Below are 22,108 nucleotides of genomic sequence, written 5' to 3'. Positions count from 1 at the left end.
AAAACATAATGATTCTTATTTACAGGTGATTATATACGAAATAAAATACAACATTTTATACACAAGACAATACAATACTTATTAATATAATAGATCCCACTAATTGGTACACACTGGTCTTAAAATCAAATGACACAGAATCCTCACACACTCTGAATACATAAAGCATTTTACAGCTCATTAACAATCCCCACCATGACTTTTTGACACAATGTGCAAATGCATTTGACAGACTATGATTTGGACAAATGAAAGCTTCACAGTGCTACTGCATGATGAGATTTCACCGGTTGTGTACTGAGACCATTTAAGAACAAGGAAGTCGCTCCTCTCAGCTCTTCTTGGTTTGCTTGTATAACAGAGCCTGGTCCTCGCTGAGTCACACTTGACTGTTATGACAGTTTGGAACAGACTGTTGTGGTACAGAGATGTCCGGCCCCTGACTCGTGAGAAGGTTAGCTGCTCCATAACATAGAAAAGCCATTGGTGTAACCTCACACACATAGAGCAGTTTGGATTTAGGTGTACAACCGTAAGATAGGCATCTTGTAATGAAAGTTATTTTTTTAGGCAATCATTGAAGTCGTGAATGCACAAAATCATTTTAGTAAATTGGCCCAAATAGCACACATATAGATTTCCTGACTGTCCTTTAGGCTATGACGATATTAAGAGACTGTACCCACGGCAGTAACCGAGTTTAATAAATAAATCAAAGGGAGGGGAGAAAGGCTCTGAAAAGTAGCACTTAAACAATTATTACCCCCTTGTTCCGCTGAGGCTACTACTTAATATTTGATGACTCCTTTCCTTTCTTCGGGCCCTCCTCCTCCTCCTCCTCCTCCTCCTCCTCCTCCTCCTCCTCCTCCTCCCCTCCTGTCTTTACTTTTGCTGTTCCGGTCAATGAAAAGGTCAGCCACCCGCAGCTATGATCTCTGTTATTTAGTGTCAGGACAAACAGGACTCGCTTCCTGAAAAGTGTCACTTCGAGATACAAATTCCAATGCTCTTGACTTTGAGTATATCCCCAAGGATCTCCATTTTAGATACTACATTCTTGCAGAGATTTACAGTAAAAGCATCAGATTGATCTAAACTCAACCCAGAGGGAGCTTTGACCTGCATTCGTTCGATCAGTATAATTGACACAGAGGAATAAAGAGTTAGAGTAGCCAGAAGGGTCAATAGTGAGTTTGTGGCCACAATTATATTATATCTATCTTTGGGTTTTCTGTTGATAAGCTTTGATTTTCTTGACCTCTCTCTGTCTATCCGTCTCTTTCACACACACACACACACACACACACACACACACACACACACACACACACCAAGAAGTCGCTCTCCCTCTGTGTGTGTTGTAATCCGAGCTTCTCCTTGCTTTGTTGACATAGCTGGGCCGGCCATGCGTGCCTTTTAGTGCATGTCAGTGCACGTGAGCGTGCCCGACTGGCTATAGCTCATTGCCGCCACTCTGCACTGCTCTCATACGGCGTTTACAGCCGATAACGCCGTCTGGAAGCGTAGCACCCTTAGCTACGAGCCGCCGGCTCAGGTTGTGTCTAGAAGGGAGCCCGCAAACTGCAAAATCTGATCTGAGATCTGCAAAAACTTGCAAAAACTCTCACGTGACTCGTTACGCATGCAACAACCTATCCTAACCTCAACTATTCAAGGTCAATGCCTAACCTTGACAATCTCGTGTGAGTGTCCCCAGTTTGCAGGCTCCCTTCTAGCCACTACCGCCCGGCTCAGCTGTCGCCATGTTGTTGCGTTACGTTGTGTTGCCTTGTGGAGGCAATAGAAATGCTCCCTATCTTGCATTTAGCACCTTTAAAGGAACACAATGATTACACTTGGACATTACTGAAACTAACATTATATAGGAATTTCACAGGCAAAAATATGAGCACAATAAAAGGAGATGAAACTAAAATGTTATTGAAAAGTTCCCTTTTTAATAACAAAATTGTACACATGAAAATCAATGTGAATATGCGTAGAATGTCTATATAATATAGCCTACTACTGAGCCTGTGAAAACAGTTGTATAATGTCCTCCACGGCTCTGAAGGGTTATTTGTGCTGGGGCTTGGAGTACCATAAATGCTGGGTCCCAATTATATTCAGTCTAATCAGGTCAGGTAGGGTCCTGTTGCATTGCAATGGGTTTAGAGTCACTGTCAGTATGTGAAATAACTGATAAGATTCATGATCACATGGCACATCATAATCATTACAGTTTGTTTTTTTAAGCAGATGGAGTGTGAACTGTAATGTGCAACCCCAACCCCAATAGGGAAATTTATCTGCAGCCAGATGAAACAGAGAACACACACAGAACATAAAAACATACAATAAAAATATGTAAAACATATGCTAAAACCCACTATATAAGCTGACATAAAACTATGTACAGCAATGAAAGCAACGCATTAAACTTGAAGTGCATCCAACTCAATCATCAATTAACCATTTAGTGATGGTCATCACTCATCAATATCATATGGAAGACTGATCATGAGCTGAATTTAGCAATTTGATGGCATGAAAGACAAAATCATTTCTCACCCTGTTAGACCTGACCTTTAGTGATCTGAATCTCCTTTAACACACGTATAGCCTCCAACAAATTAAGAATGCATCGATGATACATCAAGTTAATGACATTACCTCACAGTCAATACTAATGCAGTCACTCTCCTACGTTAACTTTACTAAGTACTTCCATCCTCCTGCCCTGTCTTTATCCTCCCACCTCCTCACTGACTTCCTTCCTGTCTCAATTATCCACTTCCATTTTATTCGCTAACAGTCCCTGCGGTCGTCATGGCAGCTCTCAGGTGTGAACGTATATAAGGCTTACATTATTGTATACAAACAAAACTGGATTTGAAGTCTTTGCAAAGGCTCTCAAACTGCTGTCAAATATTATATTAAGTACATTAAAGGTGCTATTGATAACATTCAGCCACTAGATGTCTCACCTTCCCTCCCCCATTACATCATTAGTATTATTATTATTATTGCATTCACTTCACTACAAGTCATTGCCAGGCTCTTACTGTCAATCTCAGCCATTTATCAGTTTTTTCCACTCTAACTGATGACCCAGAGATACCACATGATACCAACGTCGTTATACTATTGGCTCACAAGCCTTGTTAAAGTGGGAACCAAACGTCAGATATCTTCCACAGAGATAAACAAAACATTAATTTTGGACCCGCCAACATTTTTTAAATGATTAATTTACAATCGTAATATTTTTTTTTTCAGGAAAAGCCATACTTTTATTCAACACCTTTCTAAAAGCTCTGTGGATGTATTGTTTTTTAAAAAAAGAATATTCATCTACATAAAAATGTTATCAGTAAGACCTTTAAAGCTGGGGGAGAATAGGAACGCTCTCTCTCTGAGATGACCTGTGATTGGCCAAAGCCTCCCGTCACAGCTGGATTTTTTAAAGCCTGAAAACAGAGCCATGAAGAGGTGCAGAAGTCTAGTTATCTCTCAGACACTTGAATTACAATATGCTGAAAGGTTATTATGAAGTTTTTTTCACAGTGATGCCAAAAATATTCTGCCTACTGAAACTTTAAATATACTCAAAGGTATTTATGTTTAATGATGTCAATATCAGATAAAGAATCTTGTGAGTCACATCGGTGAGAAGATTTAAATCGGCCACACTCAAAGTGCTACGTTTTGATCGCCCCCTTTTTCCTGTATGAACTTGCCAAATTTTTTGTTAGTTTGCTGCTGGCTTTATTTATCCTATTTATTTATTTATTTATCCATGTCAAGAATGTGTTCTCTTATGTGATTATATACACGCTTACTCTGAGTGTGGCTTCTCACGCTTTAATGACTATTAAGGGAGAAAATGAGGGGTGTACAACAGTGACATGGAGAAGCAGAGACAAAGGTTTTAAATGAGAATGAGTTAAAATCATCTCTAGTAGTATTTGAGTTGTGTTGTTAACACTAGATGGCAGTCTTGTCCATTTCACTTCCAGATCAGGCAAGTTTGATTCCATAATGTCACCCTGTGTGTTTGTGTTTGTGCACTGACTGACTGTCTGACCACCCAATTCTGTCAAGGCCTCAACTGACACTTTGTTGACAGTGATGACAGATAAAACTCTCTCTCTGTCTGTCTCTCTCTCTCTCAGACGCACACACCCACACACACACACACACACATGCTACACTCTAGTAGACTCCCATATTGAGAGTCTGGGGCAGCAGGAGTGTTTGGCTTGGTTTGCCACAGTCGTCTTAGAGGAGTCGTGAGAGCTCATATGTCTAACATTAAACAGATATTATTTCTCTGTCCTACCATCAAAGGATTTAAAGGCTGTGCTCACAAACCTTGACAGATTTCTGCCTTTGCTCCCCTTTGACCCACTGAAAGCTGGATTCAGGATTCACTGTCATCTCCTTTTTCCCCCCAAATAAATGGCCTCCCTGCTAGAGCTTGTACTGTACTGACTGTCCTCTGGAGCCACAGACTCTGTCCAGACCCTGAGCTAATTGATCCATCATGGACTGTGAGCTTAATTTATTGTGCCACACTGGGGTTTGTCGATCCCCAAGCCTGATCCCACAGATATCTTTCAATGTTTCATTTTAAAGCCTATAAGTATATGTCTATAAATTAGCAGTGACACTTAAACCCAAATGAATGAAATTACGGTTTTATTTCTTTCTTCTTCTTCTTACATAAGACATAAAAAGGCTTTGAGACATGACATCAAAGAAACACATGGTAATATAAGTCACTTATAAATATAGGGTTTAAAAATAGAGAAATAAAATAGAAAGTAAAAATAAAGATGCTAACTGAATGAAACAGATCCATCCATCCATTAACTCTAACTGCGTATCCTATTCAGGGGCTGGAGCCGATCCCAGCTGACATTGGGCGAAGGCGGGGTACACCCTGGACAGGTTGCCAGACTATCACAGGGCTGACACATAGAGACAGACAACCATTCACGCTCACATTCACACCTACGGGCAATTTAGAGTCAACGACTAACCTAACCTGCATGTCTTTGGACTGTGGGAGGATGCTGGAGAAAACCCACGCTAACACGGGGAGAACATGCAAACTCCACACAGAAGGGCCCCGAGCCGGGTTTGAACCTGCGACCCTCTTGCTGTGAAGCAGCAGTGCTAACAACAATGTTGTGTCGCATCATTGGGCAACAATTCCATAATAACCTTTCAGCATATTTTAATTCAGATGTTCTGAGAGAAAACTAGACTTCTGCACCTCCTCATGGCTCTGTTTTCAGGCTTTAGAAAATGTAGCCCATGACAGGAGACTTTGGCCAATCACAGGTCATTTCAGAGAGAGAGCGTTCCTATTGGCTGTGCTCTGGCTGGTGAGCGGTGTTTAGTATTTCCTCAACAGATCTCAACATTGCCGCCGGGTCACAAACTTTCTAATTTTACAGCTGAACAGTACACTACAAGATGTTTATGAAAACATTTGAGAAATAGGCATTACAGTAACAGAATATTGATTCCTATTAGATCAGCGCTGCCTACTTTGACCATTTGATCGGAGTTCACGAGTGATTGACAGCTGCTCAGAGACGGCAAGGCTCCAGCTCGGCTCTGATTGGTTGTTTTCCTCCGGTCTGTGAAATGTTGCAGATGCCATTAGGAGCACCGGTAAAAGAAGTACCTCAAAATTGTAGTACTTTTACTTTTAGTACTTAGATTTAGCTAGGAATACTTATTAGGATTTTGAATGCAGGACTTTTACTTGTAGTGGAGTACTTTTACTTTGAATATTTTGTGGATCTAGCTAGGAATACTTATTAGGATTTTTGAATACAAGACTTTTACTTGTTTTGGAATACTTTGACATTGCTGTATTGGTATAGTTTTACTTAAGTAACATATTTAATAATAATAATAAACTTTATTTGTATAGCACCTTTCCAAACATAGTTAGAAAGTGCTTTACATCAGTTAAAATAGTGCAAACATCAAGATAAAAACAATACAGATTTAAAAATATATAAAAAAATAGGCCAAAATAAAATGTTGAACATAAGACTTTTGTACAAAAAGTCAACAATAATGAAATTTAAAACAAGGGATTGCTATAAAAAAAAAGGCCTTCCTGTAAAGGTAGGTTTGAATAATTTGTTTGAATAGGTTTGTAGTATTTGAATACTTCCTCCATCATACTGTATGTAGTAGACCACTAGTGTAAACTAGTGGCTGCTGAAGGTGTCAGACCTCTTTCACCCTTTGACCCCATCAACAGCTCCTCTAATCTGCACCGAGGAATGAGAGGCATTCTTCAGCTGCTCACAGGAGGAGGAGGAGGAGGAGGTGGTGTAGTGGTGGTAGGAAGAGGGAGGGGAAGTTGCGACGTAGTAGCGACTCACTCACTCAGTCAGTCAGTGAAGCAAGTTTCCAGCGACTCAGCCATCACGGTCTGAAACTTTTTGTGGGAAATGAACAAACTCGGCGGCTGCGGAGGAGGGGATTTAAGCGGCGACAGGAGGCCCTGATCTCGGGGTGGTGAAGCCTATTTTGGGGGCTCGGTCCGGAGGAGTAGCTGAATAATAATATGGGTCAGACTGCTGTGTCTGCTGCCGTGTCTCAGCCTGCAGGCGGTGAGTGTCTCTCTCTCTCTCTCTCTCTCTCTCTCTCTCTCTCTCTCTCTCTCTCTCTCACACACACACACATTCCGCTATCTTTACTCAGGATGTCTGCTCATTTCTGCTTTCTGTCTTTTAACATTTCTGTCTGATAATTCGTCGAAAACGTCTTCACATCTTCCTCAACACAAGCAACAAAGCGCTCAAAGCTCTCATGCTAATAGGAAGTCAGCTAATTCAAACGCATCCTCTCAATGTGTCTCAATGTGTTGCCCAATTGTTGGTGAAAACTGGTGAAATAACCAGTGTTATAAAGAGGCTTACAGCAGTGTGAGTGCGTTGTGTAACCAAGGAGTTGTTGTTTTGTTGCTGCAGTGCACTTAATATGTGAGTTTATGTATTTAGCAACCAGTTTGACATGAGTCCAGATGAACAGCTTAGAGTTTGTTTTCCTACTTGGAGACCTTAGAGATGGGGCTATCTGGATGAAGCCTCTCTAAACTCAGTGCTATCTATCTAAGTGGATTTACATTTAATTCACAGTCCTATATATTAGATCCTTATTATAATCCAAGACTACATCAGGTCAAAGAAGTCAACAAGTGGGCCTATATACTCATCTTTGTAAAGGCTGCACAGAAAAAAATGGCATCACTTATTGTAGTTCAGATTTGACAGTTGCAAAGCTCAAGATTTTGATGACTAGGGCTGCAGCTATAATGATTATTTTCATTATCAATTCATCGATTGAATGTTTGGTTTATTAGATGCCACAGTTTCCTCTAGAGCCCAAGATACTGTTATCAAATTGCCACACTTCAAAACCCCAAAATGTCAAAACGTAATTTGTCATTTTTTTCTTGACAAATTACAGAAAAGATTAATCTAGGGTTCCAATTTAAAGGTCCCATATTAAAAAAAATTGAGATTTTCATGTTTTTTTTATTATAAAGCAGGCTTAAGTCCTATATGAATATTGTGAAAGTATCGAAACACTCAATCCACAGGGAAATACACACAGCGTGTATTCAGAAACTGAGCTTTTGAAACAAGCTGTCAGGATTTCTGCCCATTCGTGATGTCACGAATATACAATATTGACACTTGACACAATTTGAAACGTAAACATTCTAAATGTATCCCAGTTTATTCCTGGTTGCAGTGTATGTGAATGACATCAGCTGACAGGAAGTACACATGGACACGAGCTGTTGCCTAGCAACGCAATTCTGTTGCAATTCCGTCAAAATGCGCTAAAACGGAGCGTTTCAGACAGAGGGTATATACAGGCATATTCAGGATGACAGTATGAGGAAAATAAAGTTTTTTTTTTAACATTACAGCATGTAAACATGTTCTAGTAGAAACACAAAATACAAGTATGAACCTGAAAATGAGCACGATATGGGACCTTTAAGTTTATTTTTCTTATTGATTATTCTGCTGATTATTTCTTCAATGAATTGATTAATTGTTTGACCTATAAAATGTCATAGTGAACTATTTTGGGAAGCCCAAAGGGGATGTTTTCAAATGTCTTGTTTTGTCCAACCAAAAGTCCAAAACCTAAAGATATTCAATTAATCATGGTAGAAATAAAAGCAGCAAATCCTCAAGCAGCTCCGGACTCATCGTTTCAGGTCTAGTTGTTACAGTTGTATAGATCTCTATTAGGGTATTTCCTTCCATGTTTTACATGTACTACTCTAAAAATAACCTACTACAAGATAAAAAAAACAGTCATATCCTTTTGAATATAATCTTAATATCAGTTGTGACTGTCACGCAGGTTTGATTTTCACTGTTGAGGGCGATACCAGACGTACAAAGTAAATGCAATTGACTGCAATTTACCATGTTAGTTTAGAGATTGTTGACTAAACAAAGACAAAAACAACACAAGGTGTCATCTTCACTACTCCTTGGCTTAGATTCTCCAAAGGGATGAACACTATTCTTTCCAATTCTTTTGCCGTTTTGATGATGGTGGTAAAGAGTGCCGTGCAAAGCATCAGTCCAAAATCTCTCGAATGTGTTCAGGTGGGTTGGGACCTCATCGGATATCTCCTGATTTAAATAATCATTTTGCTAACACGGTCTGCTTCATAGCTGTTCTAGAGCTTTTGATCGTATCACGCAGTCTTCCTCAGTAAATGGAGTTACTCAGTTGTCATATCCACGACTTGAAGATTGTGTCATGTGATCGAAAAGCTCTTGAACAGCTCCTAATTGGATTTTGTGGTGAGATTGTTGTTGTCCGCTGTTATTAAGAAATTAACTTTAAATATCAAAGAATTTCTGACTGTATTTTATTGTAACACAAACCCAACTGTTTTGATTACGGCTACAAAAAGTAGTCAAGTCTGTAATTAGGGTGTAAGAAAATATCGATACACGAGTATTGCGATATTACGTTTTTCTGATACTGTATCGATTTTTAATTAACGTCTGAAAAATCTGACGGCCAGCCGGTGGTCCCGGCTGCTATTCTGTCTTTCAGAGGTTGTAGCGGCCTCAGTTTTAAAGCTATAGTGAATGTAATGGCATCATATACAACTAGAAAAACCCAAAGAATCTATTGGTACCAATACTTGTCGCGAAGGAGGCTAAATAATGCTCCAAAGTCACGCAAAATTTTGGCGAGGAAAAACTGGCATGGCCTTTTTCAAAGGGGTCCCTTGACCTCTGACCTCAATATATGTGAATGAAAATGGGTTCTATGGGTACCCACAAGTCTCCCCTTTACAGACATGCCCACTTTATGATAATCACATGCACTTTAGGGCAAAAACCACGTCACGTTTTCACTCCCTTATGAAGCACAGAGTGACATAAAGCCTTAAAATATAAAATATGAGACTACAACAGCACAGGAGTGTGTCAGAACGTGCTGTTCCGCTCCACACTTTAGTTTTTTCTGGCCATCTGTAGCCCTTTGTCTCTCCATGAGCCATAAAAGTAAACATTTCACACATTTGTTCACATTTTTTATGGGAACGCTTTAAGGCCGCGAGGCACAGGAAGGGACGAAGGACGCCGGATGAAAACAAAACTGGACCTTTTTTTATGACGCTGTCAGCATTTAAAGTAAAACTCAAGACTGTTTTGTAACACACTTAAGCCAGCGCGCATATAGGAACCTGAGGCCATAATAATAATAATGATCTATATGCTCGGCATGGCTGCATTGTTGGTTACATTATGATGCTTTAAATGCTGAATCTACAGCACTAAGAGCAAGAGAGGGAAGTGATTCTGCCAGGGTCTTATTGAAACATCATTAACAATAATAACTTATATCCTCTGAGCCTTAATGAGTTATGACTCTGCGTTAAAACACTGTAAAACTGCAGTTTCCTGTTTGATTTACTCCTGACTTAATCCAAGCTGCTACAGTAGGTCCTGTGAGTATCATGAGTTAAACAGTACTGTGCTTCTCTGGCCTACATTGGAGAAAGATTTGGAAGAAATGACCCAAGTGTTAAAACATCAGCTGGTGCCCAGTGTCGCCCCTCCCTCCCTCCGCTCTCATCCAACACCTCTTTTTGCCTTATTTTCTTCTTCTTTCCTTCCCCGTTTTCCTTCTGCCCTCCTCTTTCCCACATTTTCTTTTGCCCCACCTCAGTTTCCACCTCTTTCTCCGTCTTCTCCTCTCTTTTGTGTCTCTCTTTCTCCCCCTCCATCCCTCTTCCTCTGTTTGTGACGTCTGCTTCTTCCCTCCCCGGTGACTTGCAGTGAAGGAAGGAAGCCTCTCCCTTTCCCCTCCTCCTCAACACATGTTCCTGCCATAACGTCTGAAAAAAAACATGCTGGCTTTGTCGCGATACATCGCCACTTTACCCCCTAACATTACATACGATTATTAAGAGTTCGCTGAATACATCCTGTGTGCGATTACTTCATCGAGGTGTCTGCCGTGTATCAAGTTGTGTTTCTGATTATCCAACTCATTTCCACAGCTGCTGTGTATCCAAATCCTGACTTACCCTTCTAGCATGACATTGCGAGTAATCTGTTTCAAAATAAAACGCCTCGGTGTGGAATCATGGAGTCGAGTAGGCAGTTTTTATGTGTAATAACATCCATGAGTTAACCTGAAGTGGATTGGAGCCACATTGCCATGATTAAATAGCTGTAGTCAGCATTATTTTGATTTTCTTGGACGGATCTGTCCTGCCTGAAATGAAGGATTGCTGTGAAACTGCAAACATTTGCAGTTCTTGTGTGTGATGAATGGATTTTAATTTTCATAACTGACCAGCGTTTGTATAATACTTAAAGGTTAACTTTGGTATTTTTTTTGGACCCTATTTTCCCATGTTTTTGTGTCTGTCTGACTGATATGGGCAACAACTTGTGAACGTATTTAGTATTGAGGGAGAGCGCTTTAGATGACAGCTGCTCACAAGCTGCAATATGGTGCTATTGGGGCAAGCTGGCACCGTCATTTACGTCCACTAAAAGTGCTTGTTTTTCCCATGACAGGCTCTGATTGTTATCATAAGTGACATTATGGAAAGAGTTTCGCTCAAGGAGAAGTCTCCTCTGAAATATGGCGAGTTGACGTGTTGCCGGAAGACAACAGTGGAATAGAGGAATGCATCCATGGTGGAAACGCGAGTGGCAGCTAGGCAGAGTTTTGTTGTGTTGGATTACAGAAAGCGTAGCTTAGTGTTGAGATATTCAGTGTTATGGTTGAATATTTAGATGATTTCAAACATGTGGATTAGGGGTGTAAGAAAGAAGTATCGCAATATTATGTTTTGTGATAGTGTATCAATTCTTTAAAACACTTCTCTGTAGGGTCCTTTCCATAATGTTGTCAGACACTTAAAATAACAATCTGAGCCTGTCAGAGCACTTTTAGTGAGCGTAACGTTACAATGACGCTGCTTGTTTCGCGGCTGCCGGCTACAGTGTTGTCCCTCAATACTGGACCAATTTCAGAAAGTGTTGTCATCATTAGTCACTTAGACACAAAAGCATGAGAAAATAGGGTCCAGGTTGAAAAATAACGAAGTTACCCTTTAACTGAAGCCATGAATTGTGGTCATTTAATCTTTTCCGGTAGATGAGGACGTGCAGTTTACAGTGTGTCTAATTTCATTTGACATATTGTAGAGTACAACTTTGTCTTTCTGAGGCTTTGTGGTTAAGCTGCTACTTTACAGTGTATTGTAGTCTTTAGCTGTCTGTTTACTGATAGTGGTTTATGGTGTTACTTCCTTTTGTTGCTGGTTAGGTTTTAAAAAAAAAAAATGTCTCTAAGATGTTTTGTTGACCAATCCATCTACCTCAACCTCACCCTGATCTCCTCAATCTATAACAACGTCACTTGACTTCCTCCTTTGCTCCTGTCATAATTGGCTGTTAGAGAGTATTGTCATTTGAACGTAAACGTATGTCATTTTTGGGCATTTCCTGGAACGACTGATGTGGTCGTTCTTCTTGGGAGGACACAGTCTCATTTTTTGGGGTGTTTAGATCAGTGGTTCCCCAAGATTATCAAACAGCAACACCCTGCACAACATCAAAATGAAGTGAATTAATACAGGCCTATTCTCAGTCGTAGTTTAAAGGTACACGATGAAACATTTAGGGGGATCTAGCCCAGTTCAGTAGCCCAGAACGGACAAACCAAACTCTGTTAATGTGGCTTCAGAGAGGGCCATTTCGTGTTTAAAAAAATAAATAAAAAATGTTGGTCGACGACAAACTGGCATGGCCATTATCAAAGGTGTCCTTTACCCTATGACCTCAAGATATGTGAATGAAAATGGATTCTATGGGTACCCACGAGTCTCCCCTTTACAGACATGCCCACTTTATGATAATCACATGCAGTTCGGGGCAAGTCATAGTCAAGTCAGCACACTGACACACTGACAGCTGTTGTTGCCTGTTGGGCTGCAGTTTGCCATGTTATGATTTAAGCATATTTTTTATGCTAAATGCAGTACCTGTGAGGGTTTCTGGACAATATTTGTCATTGTTTTGTGTTGTTAATTGATTTCCAATAATAAATATATACATACATTTGCATAAAGCAAGCATATTTGCCCATTCCCATGTTGATTAAATACTTGACAAATCTCCCTTTAAGGTACACTTTGTACAGATAAAAAAGTTAGATTCATTTGCAATTAATCATGATTAACTATGTACAATCATGCGATTAATCGCGATTAAATATTTGAACGGATTGACAGCCCTAGTTTATGTATTTCCTTAATTTTCTTAAAAAGTAACATTAACATATACTGTACATACGGTGATTCTAATGTTCATTGCATATATGTTCTATTTTGATATGTCTGAAAATGTGTCCAAACGTTACATAAAGTAAATGTCACATCATTTTTTTATGTAGTGCAAAATTGTGTAAATGCACATTATAATAATGGGACGATTTAGTGTTAAGTTGCTCTCCTGTGAGATTTCTGTGATTCTATGCATTGCATGTGTGTGTCACAGGAATGTAAGCTTACGCAAATATCCATTTCCTGTATTGCTACATGACATGTATCAGTCAAATCTCAACCTTGCCATCTGTCTGGCTCTGGTTTGGTTTAAACTGTTCTAATGACTAATATAAGGATTTGTTCAGAAAGAGATGAAGCACACCATCTATCCTTTTCAAAAGACTGTCAGTTCACTATCTCTTTCTCTTTCTCTTCCTATTTTCTTTTCTCTATTCTCTAATGTCAACAATAATCCCCCACTGTTTCTCTTTCCTTTCTCTTGTCTTCTTTCTCTATCTTCCTCCCTTCTCTGCTCTGCTAGTAATAAGCCCGTCCATTGTCCCTATTTGGTTCCCGCTAGAGGTTTAATAGTTGGACTAATGGGGATGATAATCGCTGTTACTGATTTTCCCATCATTAGCTGCACAAAGCAGCTGCTGAAATGCACGTATTGTTGCGATTTGATATCAACACAGGAACAGGAAATGAGTGTGTGTGTGTGTGTGTGTGTGTGTGTGTGTGTGTGTGTGTGTGTGTGTAGATGTATATGTGTGTGCGAGAGAGAGAATTAAATTGGTGTCAGGGGAGAGCGTGTGCTGGCTTCTGCCCTGCACTTTTCCATGTCTTCACTCTTGGTTTTTGTGCTTTTAATTGCCCCGTTGTGTCTGTGTGTTGTTTTGCTACATCCCTCAACAGTCGGGGTCATAAGGCGAGCAAAATTCCTGCTGAGAGCAATCGCACATGGATAGTTTAATGTCATGCTGTGATTTTACAATCCATACTTAAAAAAAACGAACATGCTGCAGCAGTAATGCTTTTCATTATTGGAGCACCAACCTGATGAGCCATCTTTTTCTAGATAACATAACTCACCTGTAGATCACCGAATGCTTTAAACTATGGCTGTTAAAGTTAACATGATAATAACGTGTTAACGCAAATTAGTTTTAGCCACAGATTTCTTTAACGCATTAATGCAACTTGCGATTTTTAGGTTGTAGCAGGCTCAGTTTTCACCATATGAAACTAGTAAACCTAAGTCATACTAGCTTGTCACAAAGGAGGCTAAGTAATGCTCCAAACTCACGCTAAATTTTGACGAGGAAAAACTGTCATGGCGATTGTCAGAGGGGTCCCTTGACCTCTGACCTCAAGATATGTGAATGAAAATTGGTTCTATGGGTACCCACGAGTCTCCCCTTTATAGAAATGACCACTTTATGATAATCACATGCTGTTTGAGGCAAGTCATAGTCAAGTCAACACACTGACACACTGACAGCTGGAGTTTGCCATTGTATAATTGGAGCATTGTTTTTTATACTAAATGCAGTACCTGTGAGGGTTTCTGGACAATATTTGTCATTGCTTTGTGTTGTTAATTGCATTTATACATACATATGTATGTATAAATGCATAAAGCAAGCATATTTGCTCACTCCTATGTTGATAAGCGTATTAAATACTTGACAAATCTCCCTTTTAAAGGTCACCTATTATGCAAAATGCACTTTTCCATGTCTTTTAAACATCAATATCTGTCCCCAGTGTGTCTACAGGCCACCATAGTATCATAAAAGACCATCCTCTCTCTTTTTCTCCTGCTCCGTTTGTCCGGAAATGGGTGCAGAAAAAAAATTCGCTTTTTTCCTTGTATCTTGACGTCATTAGGGAATGCAAGTCACGTGAGGGTTTCCTGGTCGAACCAGAGCAGAACCTTCAGTAGCTGACCCCGCCCCACAGCGCGTCACTGTCTCTCCTCCTCAACCGAACTTGAGCAAAGTAGCTCCTACTGTTAGTCTGCAAGAACCAGCAGAACAGGCTTCATGTACTCCCATCATCTAAATATAACATGTTCTTTCACAAAGGCTTTATGTAATTACACTGTTTAAACAGATGATATTTATATATTATATATATTTGATGTCATGCATGTAGCAGAGTACAGGTAGTAAATAGTGACTTGTAAGCAACACAACACATTTCTGTTTCACAGTCAAACTTTATTTGAGTAGACAGATGACAATATTAATTATTCACAGCATTTGTAATCATCTCACCTGTTAGTTAGTTATGTTAACATGGTACAGGAGAAAGTCTTCAGCTCTGGTAAACTATGGTAAGCTGAGCTCCGGTGGTCTGTAGTCATGGTAACACAGAGACAGCTACTATTGTAAATAATATACCATTACTCTGATCTTCCATACATTTATCTTTTAGCAGAAATAATGAACTGACTACTGTTTCACATCTTCTATTTTCCACCCTGATGGTCGCTGTGTTTACACACCGTGTCATAGCGGTAGCATGTAGCTAACCCGGTAGCATGTAGCTACATGCTACCGGGTTAGCTACATGCTAACGGGTTAGCTCTGTATCTCCATGTAAACAGAGCTAACCCGTTAGCATGTAGCTACATGCTAACGGGTTAGCTCTGTATCTCCCATCTGCCCACAGCTGTCTGCTCTCAGCTGTCTGCTCTCCTCTGGGATGATTCTGTCGGTCATTTCTCACAGATGGATCTGTAAAGACAGACGTAAAACAGAGTGTATGTTTACGGTTTACAGAGTTGATGCATGAGGTAAACACTGAGCTAACTAACAGAGATATAAATAGTATTATTTACCTGAGAGAAACCGTCAGGAAAACCTGGAATCTGGACCGCAGATGTTCATCATGTGTCGCCGATTTCTGATCAGATTCCTCCGGTAACGTGCGCTGGGTGAAGTTTCTGGTTTATAAACTTTAAAGTGGTTTATAAGCTCTATTCTAGCTCCTCTCTCTCCCTGCTCTCAGGCCGCGAGGGGGGCGGGGAGGGTGACGCTGTTGTTGAGGACGTTTGATTGACAGAAAACGCTGACCAATCAGAGCAGAGTGGGAGGAGACAGAGGCTACAGACACAGAAATCAGCACTTTTGGAAATGGGCTGAAACAGAGGTTATAGAGACATGCTGGAATGCATGATCTGATTGTTTTTTTGAAAAAAAAACTTCAGAGACATGGTTTGGAGGTGTCTGAGACCTATAATAACTAGTTTAAATGGAGTATAATATGTGACCTTTAAGATACATTTTGAACAGATAAAAAATTCGCAATTAATCACAATTAAACATTTTAATCGATTGACAGCCCTATTTCCGACCTAATCTTTATATTTGATATAATACAGGATGCTCTACATTGATCTACCGTCACCGGTAAGCCGCAGTCAGAGGCAGTTTAAACTCATCACTTTCAGCTGGTGTGAAGTGTATTCAGCACCAGATGGCCAACAACATCTACCCTAGTATTGGCGTCAGTGCTGGGTGAGATCCAACCAATCAACAGGGTATTGATTGATTCCAATTGAACTGAAGGATAAAATTACGTATCAGCTGCATCAGATGTGAGAAAATATTACAGTTTCAAATTGTTTTCAATTTTCCTGGAGTCCAAATGCATTCTTTGGCTTTACCTTCCAAACACCGGCTTTGGTGCTGTTGGGCAAATGACTACCTAACTAAAAAATCCTCATAAATGTGCTGAAGATCTGCATCATCCGGCCAACTTTGCTGTTTCCAGCTTTTTTTCTGCTGACCATGTTGCTGCATAACCCTCTTAAATAGCTTTGATGAAACACTGAACTGTTGCCTTTCAACCAACCTTTATGTTTCTGTCAGTAGTTATTGAGAAGGACATGAGCTGCGGTCAGATGCTCAGTCACATGACTGTCTTTAACAGCCAAAGGTTAAGATTAGGGGTGGGGTAAAAAAAATTATATAGCATAGTATCGCAATATTTTGCGTGGCAATATTGTATTGATACACAGACGTCAAGTATCAATCTTTTATTATATAAACTATTAACCTCTTAACAATCTGATGGCTCACTGGCGGGCCTGGACGCTATTCTGTCTTTCAGAGGTTGTTGCGGGCTCAGTCTTAAAGCTAGAAGATACTGGTATCATATGAAACTAGAAAACATAAGGAATCAATTGGTACCAACCATGAAGAACGCTAAATAATGTTCCAAAGTTATGCTAGAGTGAAAACTGTATCTTATTAGATAAAACAGATGTTGACAAACTGCAAAATTTGCAGTTGAGAAAAGGTAACGAATCTCAATATATGTTATCGCAATACTCGGCATATTGCAAAATGTTTAAAATCGCAATAAGATCGTATCGCGACTTAAGTATCATGATAATATTGTATCGTGGGGCCTGTGGTGATTCCCACCCCTTGTTAAGACTGGCAATCCCCCCTACCACCGCACTCTCATATTTTCATTGGTAATAAACATGTGTGTGTTTGTAGAAGAGATGAGGGCAGGTCAGCATGTCTAAGAGGGACACATACACAAGATAATTACACACACACACACACCACATCCTTGACAGTGTAGTTATTATTCTAACAGGCGCAACAATTTAATTAAATTTTCCTCCAATAGTTTGATGACAGCCGTGGCATTATGTTTTCCGGTTGCCAGCCGTTTGTCCCATTTTTCTGAATATTATATTCTTCAAACTTGGTACAAATGTCCACTTGGACTCAAGGATGAACTGATTGTATTTAGGTGGTCAAAGGTCAAGGTCACTGTGACCTCACGTCCGTCCCAGCCTTGTGAAAGCGATATCTCAGGAACGCCTTGAGGGAATTTCATTACATCTGGCACAAACATCTAGCTGGACTCAAGGATGAACTGATTAGAGGAACTGAACTGATTAGGTGGTCAAAGGTCACTGTGACCTCACAAAATAGGTTTTTGGCCATAACTCAAGAATTCATATGCAAATTATGACAATTTCACACAAATGACTAACAGGATAAAATGATGACTAGTGATTGATTGATTAGTAGAAATGATTTGAACACCAAATATAATCCCACAGGTTTGTGCAAAATGAGACATCTCATTTTTAAATTCTGCATTTGTTGGAGGAATAACTTTACACGTCAAAATAAGCACATTGTAGATTTAAAAAAATCCTCTCAGCTCAGCGTTAAGTCTCAGTGGCTGGTACAATGTGGAGCCCTGCCGGTCTCAGGAGTAAAATATTTGACCTCTTCTCATCTCTGCTTGAGGCTTGCAGCTCAAGGCCGAAGAGTATAGAAGCAAAGAGACGAAAGACCGGTGCTTTATGATAACAGCTGCTAGATGTCGCTGCGGTAGTAGCGATGCCACCATTTTTGACTGAAAACGCCAATGAGTCCATAGCCATGGATGTATAACGAAATGTCTGTAAATCAGAGGATACATTTTTTTTAGTTTTCCAGTATGAACACTGAAATAGCCCTCATTTAAATCGTTGTGTCCTAAAAGATGTAACTAACAGTTGAATGCAGAGTTATTATCTGCATAATGAACGTGCATCAAACCCACGGGACTGCACCGCCCTGCACGCTCATATGACATCTGGTTCTGCCAGCTTCCTGCTAGCTGTATGCGGCTGTCATAGAGGATGTATTGTTAGTAATTCATCACTTTTATTATCTTATAATACACCCATGGGCTGTATGCTGTAAACCTTTACCGTGGTGGATGTATTAATGTCTTTGTTCCCAAACAACCGCCTATCGGCCAGTAGCTAGTAGCGCTGGTAGCATGACATAAACAGAATTGAATGGCGTTGTAGGCTATTTACTAACATTCAGGGCATTAGCCGCTACTAACACACAGTTGCACTGTGGGAAATGTAGGCTAGGCACCAGGTTTTGACACGGAAGAAGAAAGCGTGGAATTAGAGACAATATATCTGGTTCAGTTCTGCTGCAGTCCAACATTGTTATAGGAGTGTTATGCTATATCGGGGGAGTTCTCTTTGAACAGATTTAATTTGGGGAGATAAATTCAGTCGTGATAGGGAACCTGCCCTGCGATGGACTAGCGACCTGTCCAGGGTGTACCCCGCCTTCGCCCAATGTCGGCTGGGATTGGCTCCAGACCCCCGCGACCCCTAACGAGATACGCGGTTGCAGATGGATGGATGGATGGCTGGATGGATAGGGAACCTGTACACTAAAACACAACTGCTGTTAACACTCTCCCTAACTGACCAGGCCAGCCACTGACTCCTAGCTGCTACTATAACTTGACATTCCTTTTGAGGGAATTCATTTTTAGTCATTTGAGGGTACACTGAATATGATATTCAGGGAAAAAATGACTTCAAGTTTGTACGCAGAGATTCAAACCTTTTGATCCCCACTGGGCTCCCTACAGTCAGCACGACTCAGCAGTGGCTGCACAAACAAAACCTTCCTCTGCTTGAATCTGAGGAATCACACACCACCTCTCTTTCCTCTGTAAGGTTCCGGCATGGCGCACACACACGCACACACACACGCACACACACACACGCACACACACACACACACACACACATACGCACGCACATAAACACACACATCATCCGCACACTGTCTGCAGTCTTCCAAAGGGTTCACAGGACTTCTAATCTTTCAACAGGAAAAGGAGGAGTTGTGGAAGGACAGGGATCTAGCCCACGCACACACACACACACACACACACACACACACACACACTGCAAATGCTTTACAGAGACAGAGTTAGAAATAATATTTCTGCTTAGCCTTTAAGCAGAGTGATTGATGCAGCAATGTACAGCGAAATGGTCCATGACAATAGTTCCCAGTCTTTGTTTTTTAGCTCTCACCTACCTTAATCCTTTAAAGCTGCAGTCGGTAACTTAATGATAAAAAGTTATTTTTATGAAATGGTCACTATATCCTGACATTAGTGCATGAGACAGATAATCTGTGAAAAAAATCATGTTTCTCTGTGTCCTCTGTGTTGGCTTGTGTTCCTCCCAGTGCTTCTAATGGCATTTGCAAGATTTTAACATGCCCAAAAGAAAACAACCAATCAGAGCCGAGCTGTCTCTAAAGCAGCTGTCACTCACTGCTCGCGAAACTCAATGAACGAGGCGAGAAATAGACATTACAGTAACAGAATATTGATTCATATTTGATCAGCGCTGACTAGTTTGACAGTTTGATTGGAGTTCGTGAGTTTCGCGAGCAGTGATTGACAGCTTCTTTAGAGACTCCTCGGCTCTGATTGGTTGTTTTCCCTCCTTTTGGGCACGTTAAAATCATGGAAATGCCATTAAGAGCACTAAAAGGAGGCAGAGGAACATTATTTTTGCACAGATTATTTGTCTCATGCACTACTGTCAGCATATAGTGACCGTTTTATAAAAGTAACTTTTTATCATATTTGCTCAAAGTCACCAACTGCGGCTTTAAAACAAAGTTTAAATTGAGTGCATTAGTCTATGAGCATTGAGTAATTCAACCAAAGAGGCGTCTTTTCTGTGTTTGCAGATTGTTTCATTGTTTCAGAATAATTTATAGGATCATAAATAGATAAACATTTCCTGTATTTCCCAAGAAAAATCATCAATTATTAGAAAACATCTGAAAAATAAACCCTAAACATTTTTTTTTTCTAATGATATACTATCTTGTTAAACATCTTGAATCTTACAGTACATTATAGACACATTGGGACCGAAATAGCAATGTGCCCTTGTGACATTTCAATGTAGGTGAGATATCCTGATAGCAGTGTATCATGAGTTACCCTGTGATTTGGTCCACATTCTTTATTTCATATAGTAGCGGGAATGATACTGAAACTAGTCAGCATTTTGCAGCATGAACGAGTGAAAAGAAAGCTTTGTTTGCTTGAAATTAATCTGGATCAAGTGTTACCAAACAAATTCAAGCCAAGCATTAGCTGTTAACGGAATGCATTGTGTTGTTCATTTATATGACACAGAGTATTATCTGCATGTATCACATGACAAAAACCTTCATCTGGTACATATAGAGAGCTGCAGTGCACACTTGTGTTGGTATCATGATACTGATCTGATTTCTGATGTGATATTTTTGCATTTTTCTGCATGTGTGTCTTGCAGTTGATGGGTTGGAGAAATCATCATCACTGGCCAGCTGTGATGTGGTGGTTGACAGCACCGCCAATCCCCAGAATGCCCCTCCATCACGGCAGCAGCGAGGCAAGCTGTCGTCACTAGGAAAACTGTTCAAACCCTGGAAGTGGAGGAAAAAGAAGACCAGCGACAAGTTCCAGGATCTTTCCAAAGGTAGGATGTCTTGTGTGTGTATTTTAATGACATTGTATAAACAAGTGATGATTTGCTCTCGTCAGTCAAGTGTCTATACAACATCATGGCTTGCGTTTTGGGATTTATGCAGCATTTAGTGTGAACAGTAGCAGTGTTGCTCCCAGAGGAGCTTTAAAGAGATAATTTGGGTGGGGTTGTATGAGGTACTTATCCATAGTCAGTGTATTACCTACAGTAGATGACGGTTGACACGCCCCCAGTTTTGTGAAACAAACAGGAGTTACTGCATGGAAGCAGTTTAAGTGTACTGGCTATATTTAGAATATTTTCGCTGGTTTACCTTGTCGTGAGACAGCTATACAGTCTTTCTTTCCGAGGGGAACTGAAGCCGTTATCTATGCTCTCACCATAGCAACCAGACTCCATTGGACAAAAACAGTAATTTTACTTCGCAGAACACAGAAGTTGGTGGGCGACCGCTGCCTCGATCGGTTTGTTTTCTTTGTGTTATTGTGTAACTTTTGGTTAGTTCGGATTCACCAAAGCCACACAATAGCACAAATTAGTGCTGCACAATATATTGTCTTTTTATTGCTATCGCAATGTCAACTTGTGTGATGAACACATCTTGAAAGACTGCGATATTGCACTCAGGGATTTTTTCAGTTACTTTAAAGAGAGTATCAGTAGAAAACTAACTGCACTTTAAAATTAAGCTATCTTTCTTTTTTTCATTGGTGCCTTTTGTGTTCAGTTCAGTGTTCAATTTGTTCAATAAAAGAAAGTTGGAAATAATTTACTTTTATTTTTTATTCAATAAGCAATTTGTTGTATTTTAGCAGTATACTGAAAGCAACAGAAAGGCAGAACTGAGTACACTTTAATATCTGTTTATGTATCGCGAGTAATATCGTTATTGTGCT

At 40.1% G+C, this 22,108-nt stretch overlaps 1 protein-coding gene across 4 annotated transcripts in view; it reads left to right on the top strand.

The window, feature by feature from the left end:
* phactr2 (phosphatase and actin regulator 2) overlaps window positions 1-22,108 on the top strand; it is a 52,053-nt gene that overhangs the window by 5,023 nt on the left and 24,922 nt on the right. For 2 of the 4 annotated variants that reach the window (XM_074646178.1, XM_074646176.1), the window contains exon 2: window positions 21,018-21,203. In XM_074646178.1, the coding sequence (XP_074502279.1) occupies window positions 21,018-21,203 (186 nt within the window). Of the gene's footprint in view, window positions 1-6,359; window positions 6,645-21,017; window positions 21,204-22,108 lie in introns of those variants that run through there. The other 2 variants (XM_074646175.1, XM_074646177.1) reach the window with 2 other exon arrangements.

This window comes from Sebastes fasciatus, chromosome 9 (assembly GCF_043250625.1).
Source record: "Sebastes fasciatus isolate fSebFas1 chromosome 9, fSebFas1.pri, whole genome shotgun sequence".
NCBI classification, from domain to species: domain Eukaryota; kingdom Metazoa; phylum Chordata; class Actinopteri; order Perciformes; family Sebastidae; genus Sebastes; species Sebastes fasciatus.
Note: the sequence above shows the minus strand (reverse complement) of the source record. Positions and strands in the feature narration are given on the sequence as shown.